Source organism: Astatotilapia calliptera, chromosome 23 (assembly GCF_964374335.1).
Source record: "Astatotilapia calliptera chromosome 23, fAstCal68.1, whole genome shotgun sequence".
NCBI classification, from domain to species: Eukaryota; Metazoa; Chordata; class Actinopteri; order Cichliformes; family Cichlidae; genus Astatotilapia; species Astatotilapia calliptera.
The window spans coordinates 25526748-25549903 of record NC_137443.1 but is presented as its reverse complement, the minus strand read 5'-3'; the positions used below and the strand labels follow the sequence as shown (position 1 = coordinate 25549903).

Sequence of the window (23156 nt, the reverse complement as noted above, 5' to 3'; positions counted from 1 at the left end):
TCAGATCCCCACCTTTGGCTCTCCTACACACATCTACAGCACCTCTCCTCATCGTCTTTGCTGCTGAATGAGCCATTACCAGGACAAGCTTTTTGTGGTGGATAGATTATTGGGTCTGTGATGGTAAATAAACTTAGATTTTAGCTTAGAGAGTCACACTTGTGTGTTTCTGGCACTTGTTAATGAATTAAATGATCCAAACATTGTTTGTAGCACTTGGAGGCCTTTGAAGCTTCGTTGTCCAAATATTTGATTGAGAAGTTCATATTTTCTGTTATATATGCAAATCCAAAAACTGTTAAATGGTTTTCCACTTGTTTTGATTACACCCAATATTAATAGCTGTTCATAAATTGGGACGTTAAATAGTCTCTGTGACGTGGTATCGTGTAGCACGATTACGGGTGGCAACATGTTAGCAAGCTGCGTTCGTGACTTGTTGTTGCAGAATGCTAATTAGAATGAACTGTAAACTTCTCAGACGAGCTGTAGCTCAGATTGTTTTATTTATTAAATAACCACATTAAAAATGCTCCAACAGCACAAACAGCAGTTGAGATGTTTAGCTTACAGCTGCCTGTGTGTGGCCACTCGCATTTCTTTAAATCTGATTGGTGAAGTTAACTAATATCACATTGTTTACTTGGCCTTCTCATTTATGCAGTATGATGGCTCTTTTAAACACCGTAGCTAAAGAAAAGCTCTAAATAATTACAAATAATTCTTGCTGAAGCTTCAAAGACTCAGATCAGCTTCTTAGGCCCGACCCTGAACCCCTGCAGAAGATTGATTTTTATCAGAGTAGTTTAAAAAAAAAAAAAATACAAATAATTATGCACTTCTAATGTCTCGTTTAGGTATTACTACAGAGTCTGATTTTTCTGACTGCACCTTTGTAAAAAAAGACAGGGAACAGTTTCTTTGACCTCTGTTGCCCCGACTTCCTCTGAAGACACTTTTACGCCTTTCTTGCTCTGTGGAAACTCAGTTTTACACTCACATTATGCATCTTCTCAGTGGTACGTTCCTTTGGCTCTTCAGGTGGTTCACGGCAAGCCGTCTGGTACTGATGGAGATCGCCAACACTGGTCGTCATAGATACGCACTACCATTATGCACTATTGGTTCTTCACTGATGCCCTCCCACTCCCCCTTAACGGTTCCTTGCGCTCGTGCAGCTCAGCTCAGCGACTTTTTCTTTGCACATTTTTAAAGACTGTTTTTCTTTCTTTTCATTTTTTTTAAATCACTTTGTGTATGAGTGCGAGAGATTTATGATGGTGGTTCAGTTAACCTTGACATGAATGTAACGTCTCATTCTTGGCCTCGTTCACCACAGTGGATTAACTCTTCGGTACCAGTATTTGTCACCTGTGGAGCGCCAAGATACACCTGTAGTTCTCGTTTAAAGCCACTGCTGCCACTCCTGAATGAATGAGTGAATGAATAAACGTGTGAGTGTGTGTGTTAATGTGCATTTACTGCAGATGTTGCTCATTGGACACTGCACCTGAAATGCCTTGAGCATTCTGACTGTAGGGGGTGAGAGCGTTAAAAAAAAGAAAAAAAAGAAAAAAAGAAAATCATGTACAAATGTATAAAAATGAAATTGTACTACTTTTTTTTTTTTGTTCTTTTTTTTTTTAAAAGAAACTTGTATCCCACATGTTTGGTCTGTGTATTGTAAAAGAAGCCATGTTTATAATTCTAATTGGTTTGTGACCAATATGCCTGTTTGTATCAGATCTGTATATCAGTGGTACGCATAATTTTTTAATATATTTTTTATTTTTCCTTTTTTTTTTCTTCTAAATGGGAGATTGTATGCATAGTTGGGTCCTGAGAGACGCAGCGGTGCCGTTGAATGGTTGCTGTTTTTTGGCAAAATTTCTGGAGTATTGCAACAGCTCGGTGTTCATAATTACAACAATTATGACGATGACACCAATAAAAGATATTTATTTCACATCGGGGCTTTGCTGGAGTTTTTTGTTAGTTGGCACTGCGCAAAACTCTCGAGTCATCCTTAATTCCTTTATATGTTAGGAAAACGTAAAATAGGAAAAGTTACTTACTGAAATGTGGCAACATACATGTAAATACAGCATCGAAAGTACAATTCTAGCGAGCTTGAAAGTCAACATTTGGTGTGACCGCTTTTATTCTTCAGCAAGTCTGAACTCTCATAGGCAGCTTTCTTGTCATTTCTTCAAGTCGTCTTCAGGAATAGTTCTCCAGGCTTCTTGAAGGACATTCAAAGCTCTTCTTTGGATGTTTCTGCCTTTTGTTCTGTTCTTTGTCAACATGATCCCACACTGCTTCAATAATGTTGAGGTCCGGGCTGTTGGGAGGCCAATCCATGACTGATAGTGCTCCACTGTGTTTTTTCTATCCAGGTATGATTTTATTGCTTTGGCAGTGTGTTTGGATTTGTTTCTTCCAATTAAGGACACACTGCACATCATGAGTTTTCAAGTAGTATTGTTTTAGAATCACTTTAATGGTGTAAGACTGATTAAAAAATAGATAATATTTATCATGTTGGTTTATGTCTGTGAAGGTTCTCAGTCCTCCAGGTCATTGTAGTCTAAGGAGCTTGGGGGGGAAAAAAGCGTCTGGATTTCTTTAAGTTGCTTGAAGACGTTTCACCTCTCATCTGAGAAGCTTCTTCAGTTCTAAGGTCAAATGGCAGAGAGTCCCAGATTTAAACCCAGTGGGAGTTTCCCCCCCAAAGAGGGACAATGGACCACCTAATAATCCCCGACCTAATCACATGAGCCAAGGTGTGAAAACAGATGTAGGTCACAATCAGCCAAGGTTTCGGGGGAGCTTATTGTGAAACCTGGCCCCACCTTATGTGATTTCCTGAGATCAGATGGCCCAGGATGTGAGTGGGCGTTAAGGCGTCTGGGAAGGGATCTCAAAACTGGATTATAGATGGCAGACAGTTGGTGTCGTAAACCCCCGCCTCTGTTCAAAGATGGTCGCTCACAGTGGACATAGATGGCTTCTTTCACTCCTCTTTCAAACCATCTGTCTTCTCTGTCCAAAATGTGAACATTGGCATCCTCAAAAGAATGACCTTTGTCCTTTTAATGCAGATGGACCGTTGAGTCTTGTCCCATCGAGGTGGCTCTTCTGTGTTGTGCCATGTGTTTATGAAGTGGCTGTTTGGTCTCTCCAATGTAGAGGTCTGAGCATTCCTCGCTACACTGTACAGTATATACTACGTTGCTAAATTTGTGTTTAGGAGTTTTTGTCTTTGGGATACTCCACTCCACCATTTGACCTTAGAATTGAAGAAGCTTCTCGGATGAGAGGTGAAACGTCTTGAAGTAACTTAAAGAAGTCCAGACGCTTTTCTTTCCAAGCTCTTTAGACCAGTATGTTGGTTTGTTTTCTGGCAATGGCATGTATTGATGTGCAACCTCTGTAGGGCCCACTAGATGTCAATGTTACACCACAGGTACAGCTTTACTTTTGCGCCTTTTATGTGCAAGTATTACAGTGATGATACGTAATTACAAGTTCATCATTTTCTTGGGTATGTGTTATTTCTTTAATGCCAGAGGCTCTGATAAGTTGTGTTGATGAAAAACGTTGTGACATGTGAACCCCACAGGCGTCACAGCCATGGTTCATGAAACCTGACCTGCATTGCCTGAAGGGGTGGATCTGTACAATGAAAGGTTTGTAATCAAACTACGCTCCAAGCATATAAATACGCACATGCTCTGTTGCACACACACAATCGACTCTTTCACACAGCGCTTTCACTATGGGCTTCCGGGCTGCTGCAACCTGGTACCGCTGCCTCCCAGCGCTCTGCTCCGGGACAGCGCTTCGGGTCGCTCCGGTGCTCAGACCCGCACCCTTCGCTTCCATCCCGGGCAGAAGAAACCTGAACGTGCAGACAGCAACTGAGGCGGTTAGGCTGAAGAGCATTGATGACTTACCGGGGCCCAGCCGGTCCACCAGTATGTACTGGTTGTTGGTCAAAGGTTACGCGGAAAAGATGCACTTACTGCAGGTACTGGAAGAGAATTTAGTGGCTTAAAACAACAACAGCAACTTTTTAACTGTTTGTACATTTGCGCTAAAGAGTAGAACAAGTATGAGATGACCTTCAGCCGACAACAAAAACTGTTTCCACGGCTGCTGCTAGTGTTTCGAGAAAACGCATTCAGGGATGTTACTTTCTTTCAAACTTTTGAACAAACATTTTGGCTTTTTTGTTCACTTTTATTTCTATTGGCTCGATTTTGTATGAAGTCCAGCCAGAATGAAAAGGATTCGCAAACAGTTGCCGGCGGGGTGATCGAGCCATGCAAACTAAATGTGGGACAGAGAGAATGACTTTTAAGTGGTTTCATTTAAACATTTTAATTAGTTTAGATGTATGACCTAAAATTAAACAGGTTTGGTATTAAGTTTTTAGCTATAGAATAGTAATTATACTGTATAATCTGAAAACAGCTTCCCAAACTCCTAAAAAAGCTTTTCAAAGTGTTAATCATATTAATTATTATTTAGATCAATCTATTTAAAAGTAGTGTGAATAAAAACCAAAATCTAAAAAGTAATGAAATTAGTGATTGTAATTAAACAGATATTCATGTCCTCATTGTCTTTGTTATTGTAAAATAGACTTTTAAATAATTCAATTTTGTAGGGCTTACAGAAGCGTCAGTATGGGCCCATCTGGCGCTCCAAGTTTGGCCCTTTTGACATCGTCAATGTGGCGACTCCTGACCTCATTGGTCAGGTGATCCAGCAGGAAGGCCGCTACCCAGTCCGAATTGAGATGCCCCACTGGAAGGAGTACAGGGAGCTGAGGGGCCAGGCCTACGGACTCCACGTAGAGTGAGTGTAGATGATGTCAAAAAAACTTTTATTCATGTGTCCGAAATTCCTTACAAACAGCCAGGGACCCAGAAAGGAACCCAGAGGAGATCCTCTGACTTATAATAATCAAATGATAATTTCAAATATACATTTTTCTCTGACAACATAGTATTTGTATATAGTATTTCATTCTATTATATATAGTATCTTATTATTATTACCTTATCCTGTTCCAGTTTTGCTGCTGTAATTTTGCACTGTCCACTTTCTGCTGTCCCATGTGTGGGACTAATAAAGGCTTATCTTATCTTATAAGCTATAAGTAATTCTTAAATTTTTGGAAAAGAAAATTGGTAAAGTTAAGCCAATGTAACAACCTGGTGGATTGTGGAGGCATCCATTGGGTGCTTGTGAAGAATCTCTTTAAGCTAAAAAAAAAAATCTGATTTCATAAAAGAATACTGGCGTTCCTCAGGGGTCTTTCATAGTACAGGTATGTATATAAGAACATTTAGCAAGAGAAAATGTACAAATATCTTCTGCGGAGTAGTAAAGGAGTGCTGAAACTGAAACAGAAACTGGCCAAAAGTTTTTTTTAACAGCCATAATTCTCTAATAAACTTCATCCATCGACTTTTTTTCTGTGTCGTGGGGGTAGCATCCTGTTCTTCTTCTGGTTGTTGTTATTATCCTTTCTCGTCTCTGCTGATTGATACTGACTATAACAGAGTTTATAAAGCCAAAAATTATAAATTGTCCTTTGATTTTGGCAAAACCTGCTACTGGAGTTCCGCAGAGTTTTGTTACTGGTCCTTTTAAGTTTTTTCCCTTTTAATTTTACAGAACAGGACCAGAGTGGTATCGCATCCGCAGTGCCCTGAACCCCAAGATGCTGAAGCTACAGGAGGTATCGGTTTATGCCTCCACCATCCAGCAGGTGACTGGAGATCTGCTGCAACGCATTGAGCTCTTACGAGCTCGCAGTCAGGACCAAGCCACAGTTTTGGACGTGGCAGCTGAGCTCTACAAGTTTGGCTTTGAAGGTGAGAGGGACAGCAACTAATCCTAAAGGGGGTGTAGGTTAGGGTTTGCAACTCTTTTATTTATGTATTTATTAATATTTTATTTACAGGTATATCCTCCATCCTGTTTGAGACCAGACTGGGGTGCCTGCAGGAGGAGATTCCCCATGAGACTCTTCGCTTCATCAAGGCTCTTAACGACATGATGACATTTGCTGACATGGTGCTTCTCTTCCCACGATGGACCCGCAACATCCTCCCCTTCTGGAAACGCTTTGTTCAGGCCTGGGATGACCTCTATGAAGTAGGTATGTAACAGAAAAAAACACAAAAGGGAAGATTTCTGCTGTTTTGGGTTTGCTTTAAGTTCATTTGTATCTTTTATGTGTTTGCACGGCAGCTCAGATGCTCATCGACAGAAGAATGGCTGAAGTTGAAGCTCAGGTGAGCAGGGGTGAGCCTATAGAGGCCATGTACCTGACCTACCTGCTGTCTTCTGGCAAACTGACCAAAGCGGAAGTCTACATAAGCGTTACAGAGCTGATTCTGGGAGGAGTCGACACGGTGAGGAAACAAAATGCTGTAGCATCATGCGTCTGTTCTTCATCCATTTGTTCACTATTGGTAGAAAGAAAATTTTGGTTAACTGTCACAGTTTGAGCTGCTCCAAAATGCCTTTTATTTTTCCTTTTTATTCTGTAAACCAGCAGTTACTGACATCTTTTAAGATTAGTGGGTCAAAAAATGAGCAGAATTGGGGAGTGTGTGTCTGCTAACATAAATTAATAAGCACGTGATTAAACTTGTTTGAGAGGTATCGAATGGAGAATCAATATATTTTGATTGAGTGATCTTCTCTGTTAGAAATTGATGAGGGCTGTGTGGTGGTGCTGGCAGACAGCAGTGAGACAGGTGGAGCTCATTCATCCAGAGAAGCCAGAGATTTAGTTTACACTGTGGACTAATCTCTGAGTAGAGATCATGAGCTTGCTATAAAAATGAACTTGGTTGCCTGAAATGACTATCTTACATGACTTGTGCTGGCCCTATGGCGTTATTTTTGTGCCACTATTCTGAACGCATGCAAAAAAAAAAATTGCAGGTGCAAGTGTCGCATTTTAAGAAGAAATTTATTTTGAGCGAAGAAAAGCTAAATTTGAGTGAACAAAATTCATTGCTGCGTGCAAAAAATGTATTTCAGTGTTTGCTATTATCCACACACACAGACACACACACACACACACACACACACACACACACACACACACACACACACACACCTCTGAAAACGTTAGAGCACTTTTGCAAATATGTGATGTCTTGATGAATCGAGCAGATATTAGAAGTTTACACAGCTACATTCTCGCATGAAAATATCTTAAAAGTTTATTTTGTGACCCAGAAAGAGAAATATTTCAAACTCCGCCACTCTGTGTTCCTCCGCCACTGCCTCGTTTGAGTTTTGGACGAAATGGATTCTGGGATATTGCATTTCGTCATTTCGAGCTGATTGGAGACCAGAACAGCCAATCAGATTTTTTTGCATCCAAGTCTGTGATTGGCCGGTTTTGTGGCACAAATATAACTGTGTACAGAAAGAGTTGAACGCGCACGGGCAGAAATGTTGAGAGCGCGAGCAACACATTGCGAGCGCAAGTGCAAAAACTGAGCGAGAAGGGCTGCTAGTGTGTGTGTGTGTGTGTGTGTGTGGGTAATAGCAAACACTGAAATACATTTTTTGCACACAGCAATGAATTTTGTTCACTCAAATTTAGCTTTTCTTTGCTCAAAATAAATTTCTCCTCAAAATACAATACTTGCACCTGCAATTTTTTTTTACATGCGCTCAGAATAGTGGCACAAAAATAACCCCATACTGGCCCCCCTTTTCCCTCCAATGCTTGGTATGGACCTTGGGTAAGCTTAATCAAGACACCAGTATAAGTAAAGGCCAGAATGTGTGGGACGTTCTCTAAACATGCAGGGTGAGGACTCTGAAGAGTCAGAGGATGGAAGCAAAGTTTCGACACCGTGCTCAGTTTTAAGCCATCTGCTCTTGCACACCCAATCTCATAATGTCTCACCTTCCAGTTCTAAAATAAACACTCTTAATGACAGTCATCACAGACACAGACACATGGGACATGTTTTTCAGGCTTAGACTTAGTACAGTTTGCAGCAAATTGTGCCAAAAACATTTATGTGATTCATTTAAATATTATCCTCCCAAGATTTTGCACTCTGTAAATGAAAAAAGACTCCAAAAAGCATAAAAGTTCTAAATATCAGTTTGACAGTCATGAAAATGCAGTTTGGTTTATTGGCTCTCATCCATGAAATGCGTTTTACTTTTTAACCAGATTCGTTGATTGCAAATACGTAATTTTTTCACAGAGTATCCCTCTGGTAGTGCTCTGAGCAATCCAAGACCACTGGCTTGTACTGACAGCACCACTCCCTCTAGACCTGTCCCAACATCAGCAGTGCATGCTGTTGAATGCCCGGTAACTCAACAATAAAGCACCACTTATCTGAAATACAATTATTGACAGAAACAGTGGACTTGTGTGTTTGCAGCCATTTCCCTGTTGCCGGGTTTGAATATGGTGAATTTGCTTCTTGTGAAGGATTTATTCTCATGACTCATCCAGTGACTTCACTCCCCCACCAATCAGTGGCATGCAGTCTTTTGATGTCACATTTCTGGCTCAACTCAACTGACTTGGAAGTCCTAAAAAAGCACCTGGTACCAAGTACTACTATCTAATGGAAAACCCTAAAAACTGAGTGGTCTAGTTGAGCTGAGTAGTCCAACTTTATAACAGCATATCCAGCAGCCTCAACTCCCTTGACCCGCTCAAAACAGTCTCTTTTACCTGCTGTGGCCTATGGTTCACTATGGACGTCCGTGCCCTAAAGACCACCTCCTGCTGATTTTAGAGGATCTATAGCCTTATAGACATCATGTGAGGTCCTGTAAAGAAACTCTCTCTCTCTCAGGCCAAGACTTATTATTACTCTTCCCTCATTTGTCATCAGCAAAGCCATTCCAGACTGCTGGACTGGCTACTTCACCCCCTTGATCCACCTCATCCTTCAGGTGCCCCTGACCTCTGCTACTAGGCAAGGCAAGGCAAGTTTATTTGTATAGCACAATTCAACAACAAGGTGATTCAAAGTGCTTTACAGAGACATTAGAAACAAAAACAAATAAAAAGCATGATTTAAAATTGATTAAAACAAGCAAGCAAACAAACTAACTAATTAACAAACAAACAAAACAGTATATAAAATCAAAACAGATAAAATCAGAACAGTAGATAAAATCAGTAGTTAAATGTAAGTTTTGAAATTTAAGCTTAAAAGTGTGGATTTGGTGTTTTATTCAAATGCAGCTGAGAACAGGTGAGTCTTCAACCTGGATTTAAATAAACTGAGTGTTTCAGCTGATCTGAGGCTTTCTGGGAGTTTGTTCCAGATATAAGGAGCATAAAAGCTGAATGCAGCTTCTCCGTGTCTGGTTCTGACTCTGGGAACTGAGAAAAAACCGGATCCAGATGACCTGAGGGATCTGGAAGGTTCATACTGGCTCACCAAACACAATGGAAGGCCCTTGCTCTGCCGCTGCCCTGGTTAACCAAGGTGTGCCTCAAGGTTCTGTGCTTGGACCATTTCTCTTCATTTACATGATCCCCTTTGGCTAGATCATTTGTCACCGTGGTCTCTGTTTCTGTTCCTATGCTGATGACCCTAAACTTTATCAGTACCAAACCTATCACACTCCATAGTCACTTGTCAGCTGTCTGAAATTTAAACAAGGATGTTATCTAATTTACTCAAGCTCAAAGTAATGAAATAGATCTCCTAATTGCGACCCCCCCCCCCCCCCCCCCCAAGGCTGTATTCTAGAAGACTGGAATTTTACTCCTTGACAGGCAATGATGGCAAAGATATTCAAAGCTCATCTTGTCCAGTACAAACCTTAAGTTATTATTATTATTAATAAACAAATGTGTCTGGATTTTATTCATTTTTTAATAAGATTATGGACTTAGATGATAAATTCCATCCTTTTTTAACACTCTTATGCTGTGGAAGGTTTCTTAGAGTGATAATCCTCTTCCTACCTTTACTTCTAAAATGACTCGGCCCCTCTGATTCTCCTTTTTTAAAAGATCATGTTACTGACCACTTTTAACGTCATTAGCTCTAAGAGGTGTTTGTTGCCAGTGTGCAAACTCTTTAAGAAACAGGGTCTGCGACATGTGACCTACAAACCTCAGCAACACAATTATTTGTGCCTTATTCGACACTGAATCTGCTAGCTGAACCTTTATTTTATTTTCCTGTGTGGACTCATTGTTAAACTGTCTCTAGGCAGTTGAGTGAGGAAAGCGGTTATTCATCCATATTACGTTACATTGCAAAATAAACAAACCTTTTCCAAACATGTTGGCATCTTATGTGCAACGAACAACAAAGAAGTTACAGATAAGCTCTGTGTTGCTCATGTAGAGAACCTAAAAGACTGCCATAGCTCATTTAGCACACAAAATTCAAGGTGTGGACTTGTTTGTCTTGACTTCAGTCTGACTCAAGCTTTTCAGCCTCTCACTCAACCTCCACCTTCACCACAACCATGTAAGCTTTGATTCACAATAGCAAAAACACTAGATTTCCATCTCTGTGTCCTCTTGACACGGGTCGACAGAAACCGGCGGCCTGGACTGACTGCAATCAGTCAGTTAGATTTAATGGTGAGAAAACCAGCAGCAGTGATTTGTTTTTGTTTTACCCAGCAATGTTTTTATGTGAGAAGCGAACACACATTACTTACAGCAAAATTGTTTCAGTTTTGCCTGAGGGAATCAAAACCTCTGTTATTCAACACAAACACAAGCCCAGTAGGGATCACATCTGGTACGGCACGTACAGCAAGCTGTCACAGAGCCCGTTTGGCGGCATTCCCTGGTGAGGTTCAGGCTTGTCCCCATCCTTTGCCACAAGCTACAAGTTGGAAGTTTGCGTAATCTGGACATCTTGGTTATCCAAGGTGGGCAAAGATAAAGCTCACAATGTTTAGTCAGTATTTGTACGCTGTGCTCGTGATAGAGGAAAAGTAACAGGCTTAAGGTTAACTTAAAAGGAAGGAAGATAGGGTCCATTATTTTAAGAAGTTTCCTTTTCACATACAGCAAATTTCATGATTCATCCTTTAAAATAGTCTTTTCTATTTTTAAATCAAGTGAAGAAGATAGCTTTCAATCAAGCCATCTTCTTTTTAAGATAAAAGGGATGGTGAACGAGATGAAAATGTGGTGAGGAGATAGTGACTTTGGGTTTTCAGATAAGATGTGTCTGTTCCTGAAACATTGATTGTGTGTGCTCACAGATGGGAAAGAAAATTCCAGAAGACTAGAAATAATTGTTTTTCTGGTTTTTACTGTGTGCCTTTCTCTGTTTGCACTTCTTTCTTATCTTCACCGTTCTAGTGAAGTAAAGGCTAAAGAGCCCCCCAAAACATGAGTACTTTTTAGAATGCAGTTTCTTGGGTGGTCCAACTTTGTGAGTGGGAAATCGGAGTTGAGCAGACTGCTGATTCAAATGATTACTGGGAATTTGGCAATTCCAACTTCAGACTTATTCAGGAGTGCACCAATAGAGGCCAAAAAGTCCTTTGAGTTGAGTTTGAGTTGGCTTCAGTATAGTGTCTACAATGGTAACAACAATGATAAGGGAGGGAGCCTGTTTATTGGGGTGTGTGAGTGTGTGTTGCAAGGACGTGCCTTTAGGGTGTATGAATGTGCCAGACAATGATTATTGGGGAGTGTCGTGTTGAATCCCATTAATCTTATGTCATACTGAGTTGAATTTGACGTCATGAGTGAAGCGGAGCTGTTTGCCTCGGCCTTGGAGTGTGAAACTTAAATTGCTTATTTTGCTTCTGATGTCAGTGATTGCTGCTGAATCAGGGAGAGAGATGTAGTCTGACCCAGCATGTATGTGAATGTAACAAAGGCAAGCCAGAAATATTTAAAGTATACTATTATTTGAATGTAACAGAGCAGATGTTTATTGAACTGAAGCTAATGCAAAGCAGTGCATAGAGGGGAGAGTCTCAATACAAGGATGTTAGAATATTACATTTATAGTGAGCTTATTCATTGTTTTAGTAACATTTCTAAAGAGATCAGGCCATAAGAAAACCTGCCAATAGCAGAAAAGCCTCTGCGTGTCCTTTCTCAGAACACAAATGTTTCACCCCTCACCTAAGAGGGTAATAAAATCTTATGGAGAGTAATTTAATGTAGGTGGTACTGAGAGTTGAGCCTTCAAGTCAAGAGAGTTACTTTGGGTCACATGAGCCAAGGTGTGGTCCATGACATGGGACATTACCATCACAGGGGTCAAGGTGTGGATCCTCTGTGAAAATTGCCCTATCCCGTCATTATGTGAGCTATTAGGTTACACGGGTTAAGGCATGAGTGGCGTTTAAATCGCCTGAGAAGGGATCTGAAGACCGGAATATCCTTTCTCCTGTAAGTGCAGATGTATGGCCAAGTCTCGTGCTGTGTTGTGCCGTGGGTATGTGGTTTGGTTTTTTGGTTTCTCCTGTGTATATTTCAGGCCCTTAAGACTACTGTGAACTGAGAACCTACACAAACATTCACAGATTTCAGGTCTTATAGTGCAGTAGTTTCTCATAATGCCTCCCTGTTTACACTTTCGGGTATTAGAAGCTAACCTCATGCTGTGTGTTTAGACTGGAGTTTTCTTTTTAGTTCAGTTCAGATAGTTTGTGCCACCCAGCTGCTGAGCTCAGGAGTGTGAGGGGGTGCACACAGAGTCAAAAGGAATTATTTTAGCAGGATGGGAAAGAAAAATGATCCCTGCAAATGCTGAGTAAACATCACAAAGAGACACTATAGTGTTTTTTGTGTTGTAAGCATTGATGTACATCAATAACTTGCACGGTAATAATCGTTTTAAGTTTTTTGTGATGTTTTTACCTCTAATTTTTACCTACGTATCTACTCAACCTCTTCCATTTTTCTCCCACCTGACTCCAGACGTCCAACACCTTGTCGTGGGCTTTGTATCACTTAGCGAGAGACAGCAGGGCTCAGGATCGACTTTACAGCGAGGTGAATTCGGTTTGCCCAGACAAGCGGGAGCCAACCATGGATGACCTGAGCAGGATGCCCTTCCTGAAGGCCGTCATAAAGGAGACATTACGGTGAGCTGACAGCTATTTGCGTCTGTCTCTCAAAGGAGTCAAGTTTTTCTTAACCGTAAGCATTTTAACCGAAGACCTAATGGTTTTAAAAACAAGTCTGTAATTCATAAATGATCTACAAACACGTGATGTATTTTGCATCTGCATGCTGGAAATCATCAAGTTGGTGTTTTGCACTGAATCTTTTCAAAACTTTGCTGTCCACTCATCCAAACTACACAAGTTAGTGATGTGAAGTCATTCGTGACAGGGAACAGTTTGAGTTTGAGACAAGCAGTAACAAGATTTTGTGAAAGCTGGGATTTTTTTGGATGCCTCTCGTTTACTTCTCGGATGAGAAATTCCAGTGAGTGCCAAAGCTCCTCATGTAGGTTTTCACACACAGGTGCTAAATCCTGCTGGAAGACTGAACTGGCAACTTCATGAAGGTTGCCAACAGAATGATAAAGTGCTCTGAAACCTTCTGCTAGACAGCAGAGTTGAATTTGGACATGATAGAAGGAATAGTTCTGCAGGCTTCTTGAAGGACATTCAAAGCTCTTCTTTGGATGTTTCTGCCTTTTGTTCTGTTCTCTGTCAACATGATCCCACACTGCTTCAATAATGTTGACGTCCGAGCTCTGGGGAGGCCGATCCATGACTGATGGTGTTCCACTGTTTGTTTTTCTATCCAGGTATGATTTTACTGCATTGGCAGTGTGTTTGGGATCATTCACATGCTTGAAAATAAAGCTGTTCTTAATCCGATGCTTTCCAGCACTTTAAAAGCCCTTTGGAAGCAAATTATAGAGAAATGAGGGTTGGCTCAGGACTTTGATAGAGTATTTTATGAGAACGGCCCAACCCAGCAATGTCAAACTGTTTTAAGATCACTTACTTAGACAAGTCAGAGCTGCATTAAAAGCAACATGTGGTTAAATCAAGTTTTAGTCTTAATAAAATCGTGCTTTTGCAGCCCTATGCCTCAATTCCACAGTTTAAAAGCGTCAGGATATTTAGAGGTAAAAGTTCAAGTCTGTGAAAACCTTCAGCTACATATGCATGCTGGCTTTCTTTGAAAATCTGATTAAATGAAGCACACACAGGAAGTTCTCATGCTGAATATGTTGTTTTGGACGGTTTCCTGCTTCTGTGGGTGCAGAATGGAAACCTGTGTGGTATTTGCAAATATTCAAGTGGCTGCTTGTGTACAAAATGGTTTGCTCAGTGTGTGTCATCACCTTTGAAACTCAAAAATTGCTGTGTTGTTCTCACACTGCCACACACCTTAGATGACTAAATTTCAGAGAGGTGTGTTTTTATGAAGGAAAAAAAACGTAACAATCTCGAGGATTACTGATGGCGTTTGCTGTGTTCCTGCGTCTCTGTCGTCTCTGTGACAGACACCTCTCAAAAACCCTCAGTCAGCAAATCACATCACAGTAAGAATAAGAGCAAAATACACCTCTGCCAAGGCTGAAAACTCCCTCCATGCCAAACTCAGAATACTGGTGGCATTTTCTTGAGCAATTAAAGGCAATACCATCCTTAAAAAATAAATAAATACATTTTGGTATGTACTTTTAAAGATGGCCTGTATTTGTATAGTGCTTTTCTAGTCCCTAAGGACCCCAAAGCGCTTTACACGTCCAGTCATCCACCCATTCACACACACATTCACACACTGGTGATGGCAAGCTACATTGTAGCCACAGCTCTATCTATCCATAGATATAAAATCTTTAACCAGAATGATTGGATTTCATCCAGGTAAATGATTAAAAGCAACAGCAACGGAAAGCTACCTGTGTACTTAGTTGCATACAGTTTTTTTTGGCCTCGGTGGAGCTCAGTCTGACTGCCCTTCTAGTTTAAAAGCAGTTGTGTGGTGGTGGTGGTGTTTTCTTTATTTTCTGTGTTTATAGTTAAGCTGTTCCAGCCAGATTGGTAGTGTTATGAAGGACAGGCTCAGTGAGAACCATCGGTAAATTAAAGCTGGTTTTATCTGTAAAGGACAAACTGTTTCAGTAGTCTGCTCTGACCCATCCAGTTCTCCCATCTGTAACACAATACCTCCATGCATACGCAATGTTTTCACAGGACTCTGTGCAGCCATGTGGAAAGCGAAGTACCTGCCATCATTCAGTAGCTTTTAGGAGCAATAACTTGCATTAATGGTTTTCTTTATGACTTTATCAGTCTCTCACATCGTTGTGGAGGCCCAGTCTTCTTTAGTTCATTGAGATTTGAGGTCATTTGCTTATGCACAGTTCTCTTAAGGTCAACAGCATCAGTCAGATTCGGGTCTGGAGTTTGACAGGACCACTGCTGTGCTTGGGATCATTGTCCTGTTGCGTGACCCAGTTTCAGCCAAGCTTGAAGTGTCAGACAGATTTCCTCAGGTTTGACTCTAGAATATTTTGGTATACAGAGGACTTCATGGTTGACTCATTTACTGTAAAACAAACCTAAATCATCACCCCTCCACCATCGTGCTGACAGCTCGTGTGAGGTGTTTTGTGCTGATATGCTGTGTTAGGTTTTGTGCATTTTGGCCAAATGTCTCTACTTTGGTCTCGTCTGTTCTCACCCTGTGGAAAAAATTAGTTCCTACACTAAATTATCGTCAGATTTATGAAACGTGTACTGGCCTATTTTCTTCTTAAAACTGTGCTTATGTTATCAGTCAATCAAGTCAGAATCATTTAGAATCAGCCTTGTGCTATGGAATGCTAGGACTGCCGTAATGAATTAATTAAATACACTATTAAATAATTAAATGTGGCAATAATTAATTACAATTGAAAATAATTAATAAAATAAATATTTACGACACATTTAATTAATTATTTAATGGTGTAATTAATTCATTATGGCAGTCCTGGCGTTCCATATTGTGCAACCTCCATGCAATTTGCATATCATCTGCAGATTACTCCACCCGCATTTATCAAAATTTATTTATATAGCATGTTTAAAAACAACAATGTCGATCAAAGTGCTTCACAAATTAGGAGCGAAGAAAATAATTTACCAACAGCAACACAAAACAACCTATAGAAACCAGCCAAAATTTAGTCAACTAACTTAAGTCAAAGCCAAAGTAAAAAGGTGAGTCTTTAAGCGAGATTTAAAAGACTGAATAGACTCGGAAGTGTGAATGGTAATAGGGAGATTGTTCCATACTCTAGGTGCTGCGATGGCAAAGGCACGAGCGCCTCTGGTTTTAAGCCTAGACCTGGGCTGCATTGAGAGCATCTGGTTAGAAGATCTTAGTGCTTTTTTTGGGGGGGGGTTATACAAATGGAGAAGTCCTATTAAACAGCTAGGTGCCGTATTATTTAAAATTTTATAAGTGAGTAAAAGAGTAAAATGATCATACATTCTGGTACCTGATAAAAGGCTATATAATGAACCATGTACCTCCACGTATTGTGCCATGTATGGAGAAAGCAGTGACAACGTTGTAAGAGGAAGAAAAAAGTCTGACGACTGTAGAAAATTCAATAATAGAGTGCAGCAGAAAGAGCTGAGTATATCTCCATTTTCACTCTCACCTATGGTCACAAGCAAAAGGAATCAATATTGTTGTTGTTACTATTAATATTTTAATTAGGGCTGGGTATCGTCACTGATTTCTAGAATCGATTCAATTCCGATTCACAAGGCCCCGAATCGAATCGATCCACGATTCGATTTAATTCGATTCGATTTAAATCTGGGAAATTTTGACAGTCAGAAATATTATAATTCAGATCAGTACATTTACATATTTTTGTATCAATAAAAAGGAAGCTGACACTCGCAAGACTTTATCACAGGTGTGAGCATCACAGCAGAGGCCTTTGTGTCAAAGTAGCTGAAGATAAAACACAGAAAAACATGAAGGTGATTTTCCTGGCCTGGGATTTTATAAAAATATTCTGCAGTACATCAAAAACGAAAGAAAACCATTAATCAACATATGAACATCACCTCTGACGTTACAGCGGTTTTATTAGAGACACGGCTAAGCGTTTTGCATTTTGAATAATTTTAAAAAGTTTAAATTTGTTCAGTATTGAACAGCAGAAATGAGGTTTTCTTTTCGGAAGAATGTAAAAGGGAAAAAACAGCGGCCGACAGCGCTGTAAGCAACAGTAGACTTGTGCGTAACAAGCAAGCGAATAATGAAGAAAGGGAAACTGTTCTTGAAGTACAGAGAGAGAGCTGTGCATCGCAATGGAAACAAAACAGTAAAAGAGTGAATTCATGACGATGTTTATGTGAAGCGTTTGGATCTTCTTTTGCTGCTGGTTCGGTCAATATTGTTTGGAGAGAGATCAAACTAACAGCTTTAGAATCGGCGCATAAAGGGCGTAAACACAAAGCGCGGACCCGCCGACAGATCAGAGTCAGCGAGCTGTCGGCTTTCAGCCCCGACTGTGAGAAAAGCGACATCTAACTGATTCTGATCCGCGGGTCCCGCTGTGTGTTTAAGTCTTTGTGCAGAATCCGTGTACCTGCTCTCATTTACTGTCTTAACTGTTTGGTGGTTCTTGAAATTTTGTGAGATGTCACCAGAGATTCTGGCATTTTGGGCAAAATAAATTTATATTAAAAAATCGATTCAGGATTTTAATGAATCGATTTTACGTTATCCAAGCCAGAATCGATTTTAATCGATGAATCGATTATAAGAACCCACCCCTAATTTTAATATTCACTTGTGGTTTATAGAGCATTTAAAAGTAGAATGGGAGGCAGAGCCTTCAGCTTTCAGGCCCCTCTTCTGTGGAAACAGGTCCCAGTGGAAGCAGTAATGCTGGACTGCATGTGATTATGAGAATAGTTTTCCACTTCCACACTTTCTATTTACAGCTCCTACACTTCTAACTGTTACAAACAAAATGGATCATATGAGTCCTGTGTCCATGCTTTTCTCTGAGATGCTTATAATTTATCCATCTGTCCTCTTACACGTATCCATTTTAGGGTTGCAGGCATGTTGGAGCCCATTCAAGTTGGCACGGGGTGAGAGCTGGGGTACATCCTGAACTGATCGTCAGTTGGTGTCAGAGTTGTTTGTAATTTGTTATTCATGTGGGTTCTTCATATTTATGTCCTTGGAACACTAATAAATTTGGCCCTAGCATTAAACAGTTGTACTCTCAGGTCAGGGTAAATGCATTCAGACTGGTCTACACAGTATTTTTTCCACTCTCCTTGCATTTGGTTCCTCCTTATTTCTCTCTTGCCTTCTGTTTGAATTTATTTTATATTTTTTTTGTCGGTCAAAGCACTTTAGAAGGTGCTTTATAAAAAAAGTTATTTCAGTTAAAAGAAAGCAATAAGAAGAGATCATTTCAAGGAAGTGACTTCCTGATTAATTCATTTACTGAAATAAAGAGTTTGAGTCTGATTAGACTTTGATGACGCTCCATAGCAGAGCAAAGTGTACCGAGGGTCTGTCCAGGGTCTGTCCAGGGTCTGTGGAGTACACTTAAATTACCACATATGTTAGAATTTAACTGCCAAGTCTCATTTTTTAGAGCTCTTGTACATAAGAAACACTGATTGTTTGGTTCTGGGGGAATTCTTTTTTTAAAGGGATGCTGTCACTGCTCTGAATACACCGTGATGGTCTAAAGAACTTCCTCAGTTGAATGTTTCTTCCAGGTTTTTGTGAATTCTGAAATAGTTAATGGTTTCTAAGACTGTCTCTATTTAACAATAAAGAGCAGAAGAAGAAGCAGAACCCCCAACCATGAGGGGCAGCCAATCAGAAGAATCAAAGTCATGCAAAGCTCCTATAGTAGAGCAAGAATGAAAACACCTAGTTGGAAGTGAGCTGAATCAGCCGTCTTTCAGTAAACATCTGCCCTTTTTGGCCTCACGTATTTTCTCTGTCTTCTGATGCAGTTTACGCAAAAACCAACATGTCAGCTGCGATCGATTACAAAGCTGGAAACATCTCTCATGTCTTATTGGAGGCTGATTTGTTTCTTTCTTCCTCAACCAGCCTGTATCCAGTGGTTCCTGGAAACGGACGCTTTGTTTCGGAGAACGAGGTGATTCTGGATAACTACTGGTTCCCGAAGAAGGTAGGAAGACACGGTTACACACATACACTCGTATGTCTTTAAGCATCTCTCTAAAATAAGCCGTCTTTTTCCAGACTCAGTTCCATCTGTGCCATTATGAAGCCTGCCACGATGAGTCCGAGTTCACAAATGCTGAGCACTTCCTCCCAGAGCGGTGGTTTCGCAGTGACACGCCGAATAGCCGCAGTGACAGAGCCAGGCCCGGCTTCTACCAGCATAACCCTTACAGCTTCATCCCGTTCGGCGTCGGGGTGCGAGCCTGTGTGGGGAAGAGGGTGGCAGAGATGGAGATGCACTTTGCTCTGTCCAGGGTGAGTGATGCAGAGCTAGTGCTTTTTTAAGGGTACCTTTTGTACCCTCTGCACAATCTGTGCACACGGGGGGGCAGCTGCGTTCCTTGTGAGGATTGCCCTTTTCCAGCCTCCCTCGCCTGCTTATAGAAAGCACCATGTGGTAGAAACTGGCATTGCATGAAAGTACAGCCCAGCTAGTTTGACTTGAGTTAACATCCCTTTAACCCAGAACACTGTTGTAGTTTCTTCACTTTCTGTTGATAGTATTAGGTAATTTTGAAAGATTGTTGGCTTTTTCTCTGGGGTTTTTTTGTATTATTTCATTTATTTATTCATTTTCAGGCACAACAAATACCTATATTGAACATAAAATACACAAAACAAAAAACAAAACTTGCCTGAAAAAGGAGTGGGATGAAGAAAACTTATTAAATCCCACCCCTATACTCACTCATTATTGTAGGTTTTAACTTACAATATAAAGCATCTGAATTGAATTGAACTGAAATATTTATAAATATTTTTAAACCCAGGACTAAATGCTGAAAATGACACTAGATGTTCTCTCCAAGTGAAGACAGCTGCAGTACTTTATCTTCCTGCAGTCTACAGATGCTGGCTGAGCAGCAAGAAACTGATAAACTGGAAATAAAAACAGTAATAAAATGATTAGCGAGTCCTTAGAGGGAAATAAACAGAAGAAAGAAGGAATTTCTGCAAAAATGCCAAACAAAATAGAAAAGCTCCTTCTTTTGGCGCTCCAGCACTTGAATGCACTGAGACATGTATCACTTCCTCTGTCTCATCTTTATCACTAAGGACGTGTACAGGCTGTTGAATACTTCTGAAGAAGCCGGCTGGCTTAAAGTGGCATTTCAGGCTGCTGTTAAAGGTCAGCGCCTTTAGAGCGCCACAGATTTTATATTTTTAACCTTTTCGTTCATATTTAAATGGCGGACGGTCACGGCAGATGGCTGCCCCTCCCTGAGCTGGGTTCTGTTGGATGTTTCTTCCTTTTAAAAGGGAGTTCTTCCTTCCTTTCTACACACTGATGCAACCTTGTTGCGCTTTAGGGCATTATTCTTTTCATCAACAGATTGCCTAATCTTAAATAATCTGTCTCAGCTTGTTGGAATTTCTACAACTATGACCTGTTATATCTGTATTCAAGTCATGTCATAGATATGAGCATATGAAAACAGATATGCTGAAGAATGTTTGGGCTGCTTTCAGAGATGAGTCTCCCTGTGGTTTGTGTGTTTTGACATTTTCAAAAGCCAGGTTGCCTAATTAGCGTTTTAATGCAAACATCAGTCTTGGTGGCTGTGGTCAGCGTTGTTCTGTTTTCATGTTAAAAACAGTTTTAACCCAATAGGTTCAATTGTTTACAAAGTGAATTTATAAAGAAAGGAGAAGTGCAGTTTAATGCACTTTTAGTATATATGTTATGTTCTGCAAATCAACAGAGTAAATAACTTGGGTAATCAAACATTTAGCTACAATCGGAAGCAGCCGATTTATGGGTAAATTTTTTTAACACAGTCCTGCTATTGCTCTGCAGCTGATGCAGCATTACGAGATCCAGCCTGAAGATGGTGCACCGACAGTGGAGGCCAAAACTCGGACGCTGCTCATTCCCGCTAAGCCCATCAATCTGCGCTTCCTCCCCAGAGTCTGAAGATGGTGCCAGTGATGGCAAGCAGCTTGTACATTCACAATAAAAGTGCTCCCAGAAGTTTCTTTCTCAGTGTAACTTTAGTTTGAGCAACAGGCTAAAACTGCACAGAGGTACAAATGAGTAATTAGATAAAAATTTAAGGCCATTTCTGGTGTTTGCCAGTCTGGGTGTGGTGCAGTTACGCATCTGAGCCTTAATGGTGCAGATTCCTGTCAGCAGCTGCATTTAACAAATTTCAGCAATGATGGTAGTGAGTAAATCCTCAAGCCAGGTTGACACATGCAGGGATTTCTCTTTAGGAACACATTTAATGGGCACATTTATCATTTTAAAGAAATAAGCTCATAATTTATCTTTATATGTATTTCTTTATATTTCCTTAGCTAACGTCTGTTATGGTCTTCCTTTATTATTTCATAGTTGTTGTCATTCTGTTTATTTTTAGCCCTCTGGTATAGTTCTGGATTTTTCAGCAAGTAAAGGCATGTTTTTTGTTTTTTAAACCTCCTTTAGGTTTGTGCATGTGGCTCCTCAATTTATTAACCCATAACAGAATTTGCAAAACAGATGTTATTAGTTTTTAGTTACTACTCAAGTATAACTTCTTTGCACTGTCAGATCTGAGAGTACACTGGCTGTTAAAGCCGTTTAAACACATTACTTTATTTACTTTCATTAACTTTTACACTGACTTTGAGTTTGACATTGACTTTGGCTAAAGTGAATCTCTGAAGTCTTTGATGATGAACCAGTGAAGTGAAATTCTCCCTTTAAAGTTTTTAAAGATTTTATTTGTGCATGTATTTACACACAAAAGAGCTGTTTTATCTTTCATAAACATATTTGTGCAGGAAGTAATTTCATATTTTTCTTCCTCTTTCAGAGAAGCCAGAAAGAGAGAAAAAGGACTTCTCTGCAGAGTTTAGATGTTCACACAAAATTGAACCTAATGCCCAAATCTTGCCTTCTGCATTATATAATCACTGTAATTGTATAACAATGAGTCCTAATATCACTGTGTGTGTGTGTGTGTGTGTGTGTGTGTGTGTGTGTGTGTGTGTGTGTGTGTGTGTGTGTGTGTGTGTGTGTGTGTGTGTGTTAGAAAATGCCAGTCTAACTCCAAGCACTTTGCTTTGCATACCTGTTTTTATTAATCTCTTTGGTGCATGTAAAGCTGGAGCAGGTGGGGCTCAAAGCTCAGATGTTGGAAGTGCACACTGCCCCCTTGTGACAATAAGGAGGAACGGCAGGCTGTATACATATTTAAAGTTGAGGTTAATAAAATATTTTACACCGATCGCTGTTTGTTTTGCTGTAAGCTCAGCATCAACCACACAGAGGAATAAAGTTGGAGAGAGTGTGTGAATTTACTGAAGGAAAAGGAATTTTTGAACAATTACAATATCACATGTAGACGTGGTGATTGTGATCCCAGTAAAGATGAAATGTTTGTGTTTTTTTCTAAATAAATCAAGTATTTTCTTTATTTTTGACTTTTTAATTCACATTCACTGCAGTCTGGCCATTCCCCTTTAACCTCTGACATCACAAGGCTTTGGCTTGACTCACTGGATATTTGTGTTAACAGGTAGCTTAACAGATGTAGGTAAGTGTACAGTATTGTGCAAAAGTCTTAAGTCACCCCTCAGTTCTTTATATCTTCCTATTAAAATGAGAAATAGGTGCAGCTACTGAAACATGAAGCATGCATGAAAATAAGATACATAAGGTAAAAAACAGTGTTTTGCACAACTCTAACAAGCTTGAAAGTCAATATTTGTTGTGACCACCTTTATTCTTCACCACAGTCTGAACTCTCTTAGGCAGCTTTCTTGTCATGTCTTTAAGTCGTCTTCAGGAATAGTTCTCCAGGCTTCTTGAAGGACATTCAAAGCTCTTCTTTGGATGTTTCTGCCTTTTGTTCTGTTCTCTGTCCACATGATCCCACACTGCTTCAGTAATGCTGAGGTCCGAGCTCTGGGGAGGCCGATCCATGAGTAATAGTGCTCCACTGTGTTG

General features: G+C 40.2%; 1 protein-coding gene across 2 annotated transcripts; it reads left to right on the top strand.

The window, feature by feature from the left end:
* The first annotated feature begins 3720 nt into the window (after positions 1-3720).
* cyp27a2 (cytochrome P450 family 27 subfamily A member 2) lies at positions 3721-22254 on the top strand. 2 transcript variants are annotated; one of them, XM_080297706.1, is made up of 10 exons: positions 3732-4030; positions 4673-4863; positions 5689-5888; positions 5978-6175; positions 6268-6431; positions 12938-13104; positions 19085-19166; positions 19241-19477; positions 21021-21154; positions 22021-22254. In XM_080297706.1, the coding sequence occupies exons 1-9, from the start codon at positions 3779-3781 to the stop codon at positions 21135-21137; spliced, it is 1608 nt and encodes a 535-aa protein (XP_080153832.1). In that variant the 5' UTR covers positions 3732-3778; the 3' UTR covers positions 21138-21154; positions 22021-22254. The 2 variants fall into 2 exon arrangements, with proteins under 2 accessions (XP_026015254.2, XP_080153832.1); XM_026159469.2 differs by lacking the exon at positions 22021-22254 and having other exon boundaries at positions 3721-4030; positions 21021-21194.
* Positions 22255-23156: the final 902 nt, after the last annotated feature.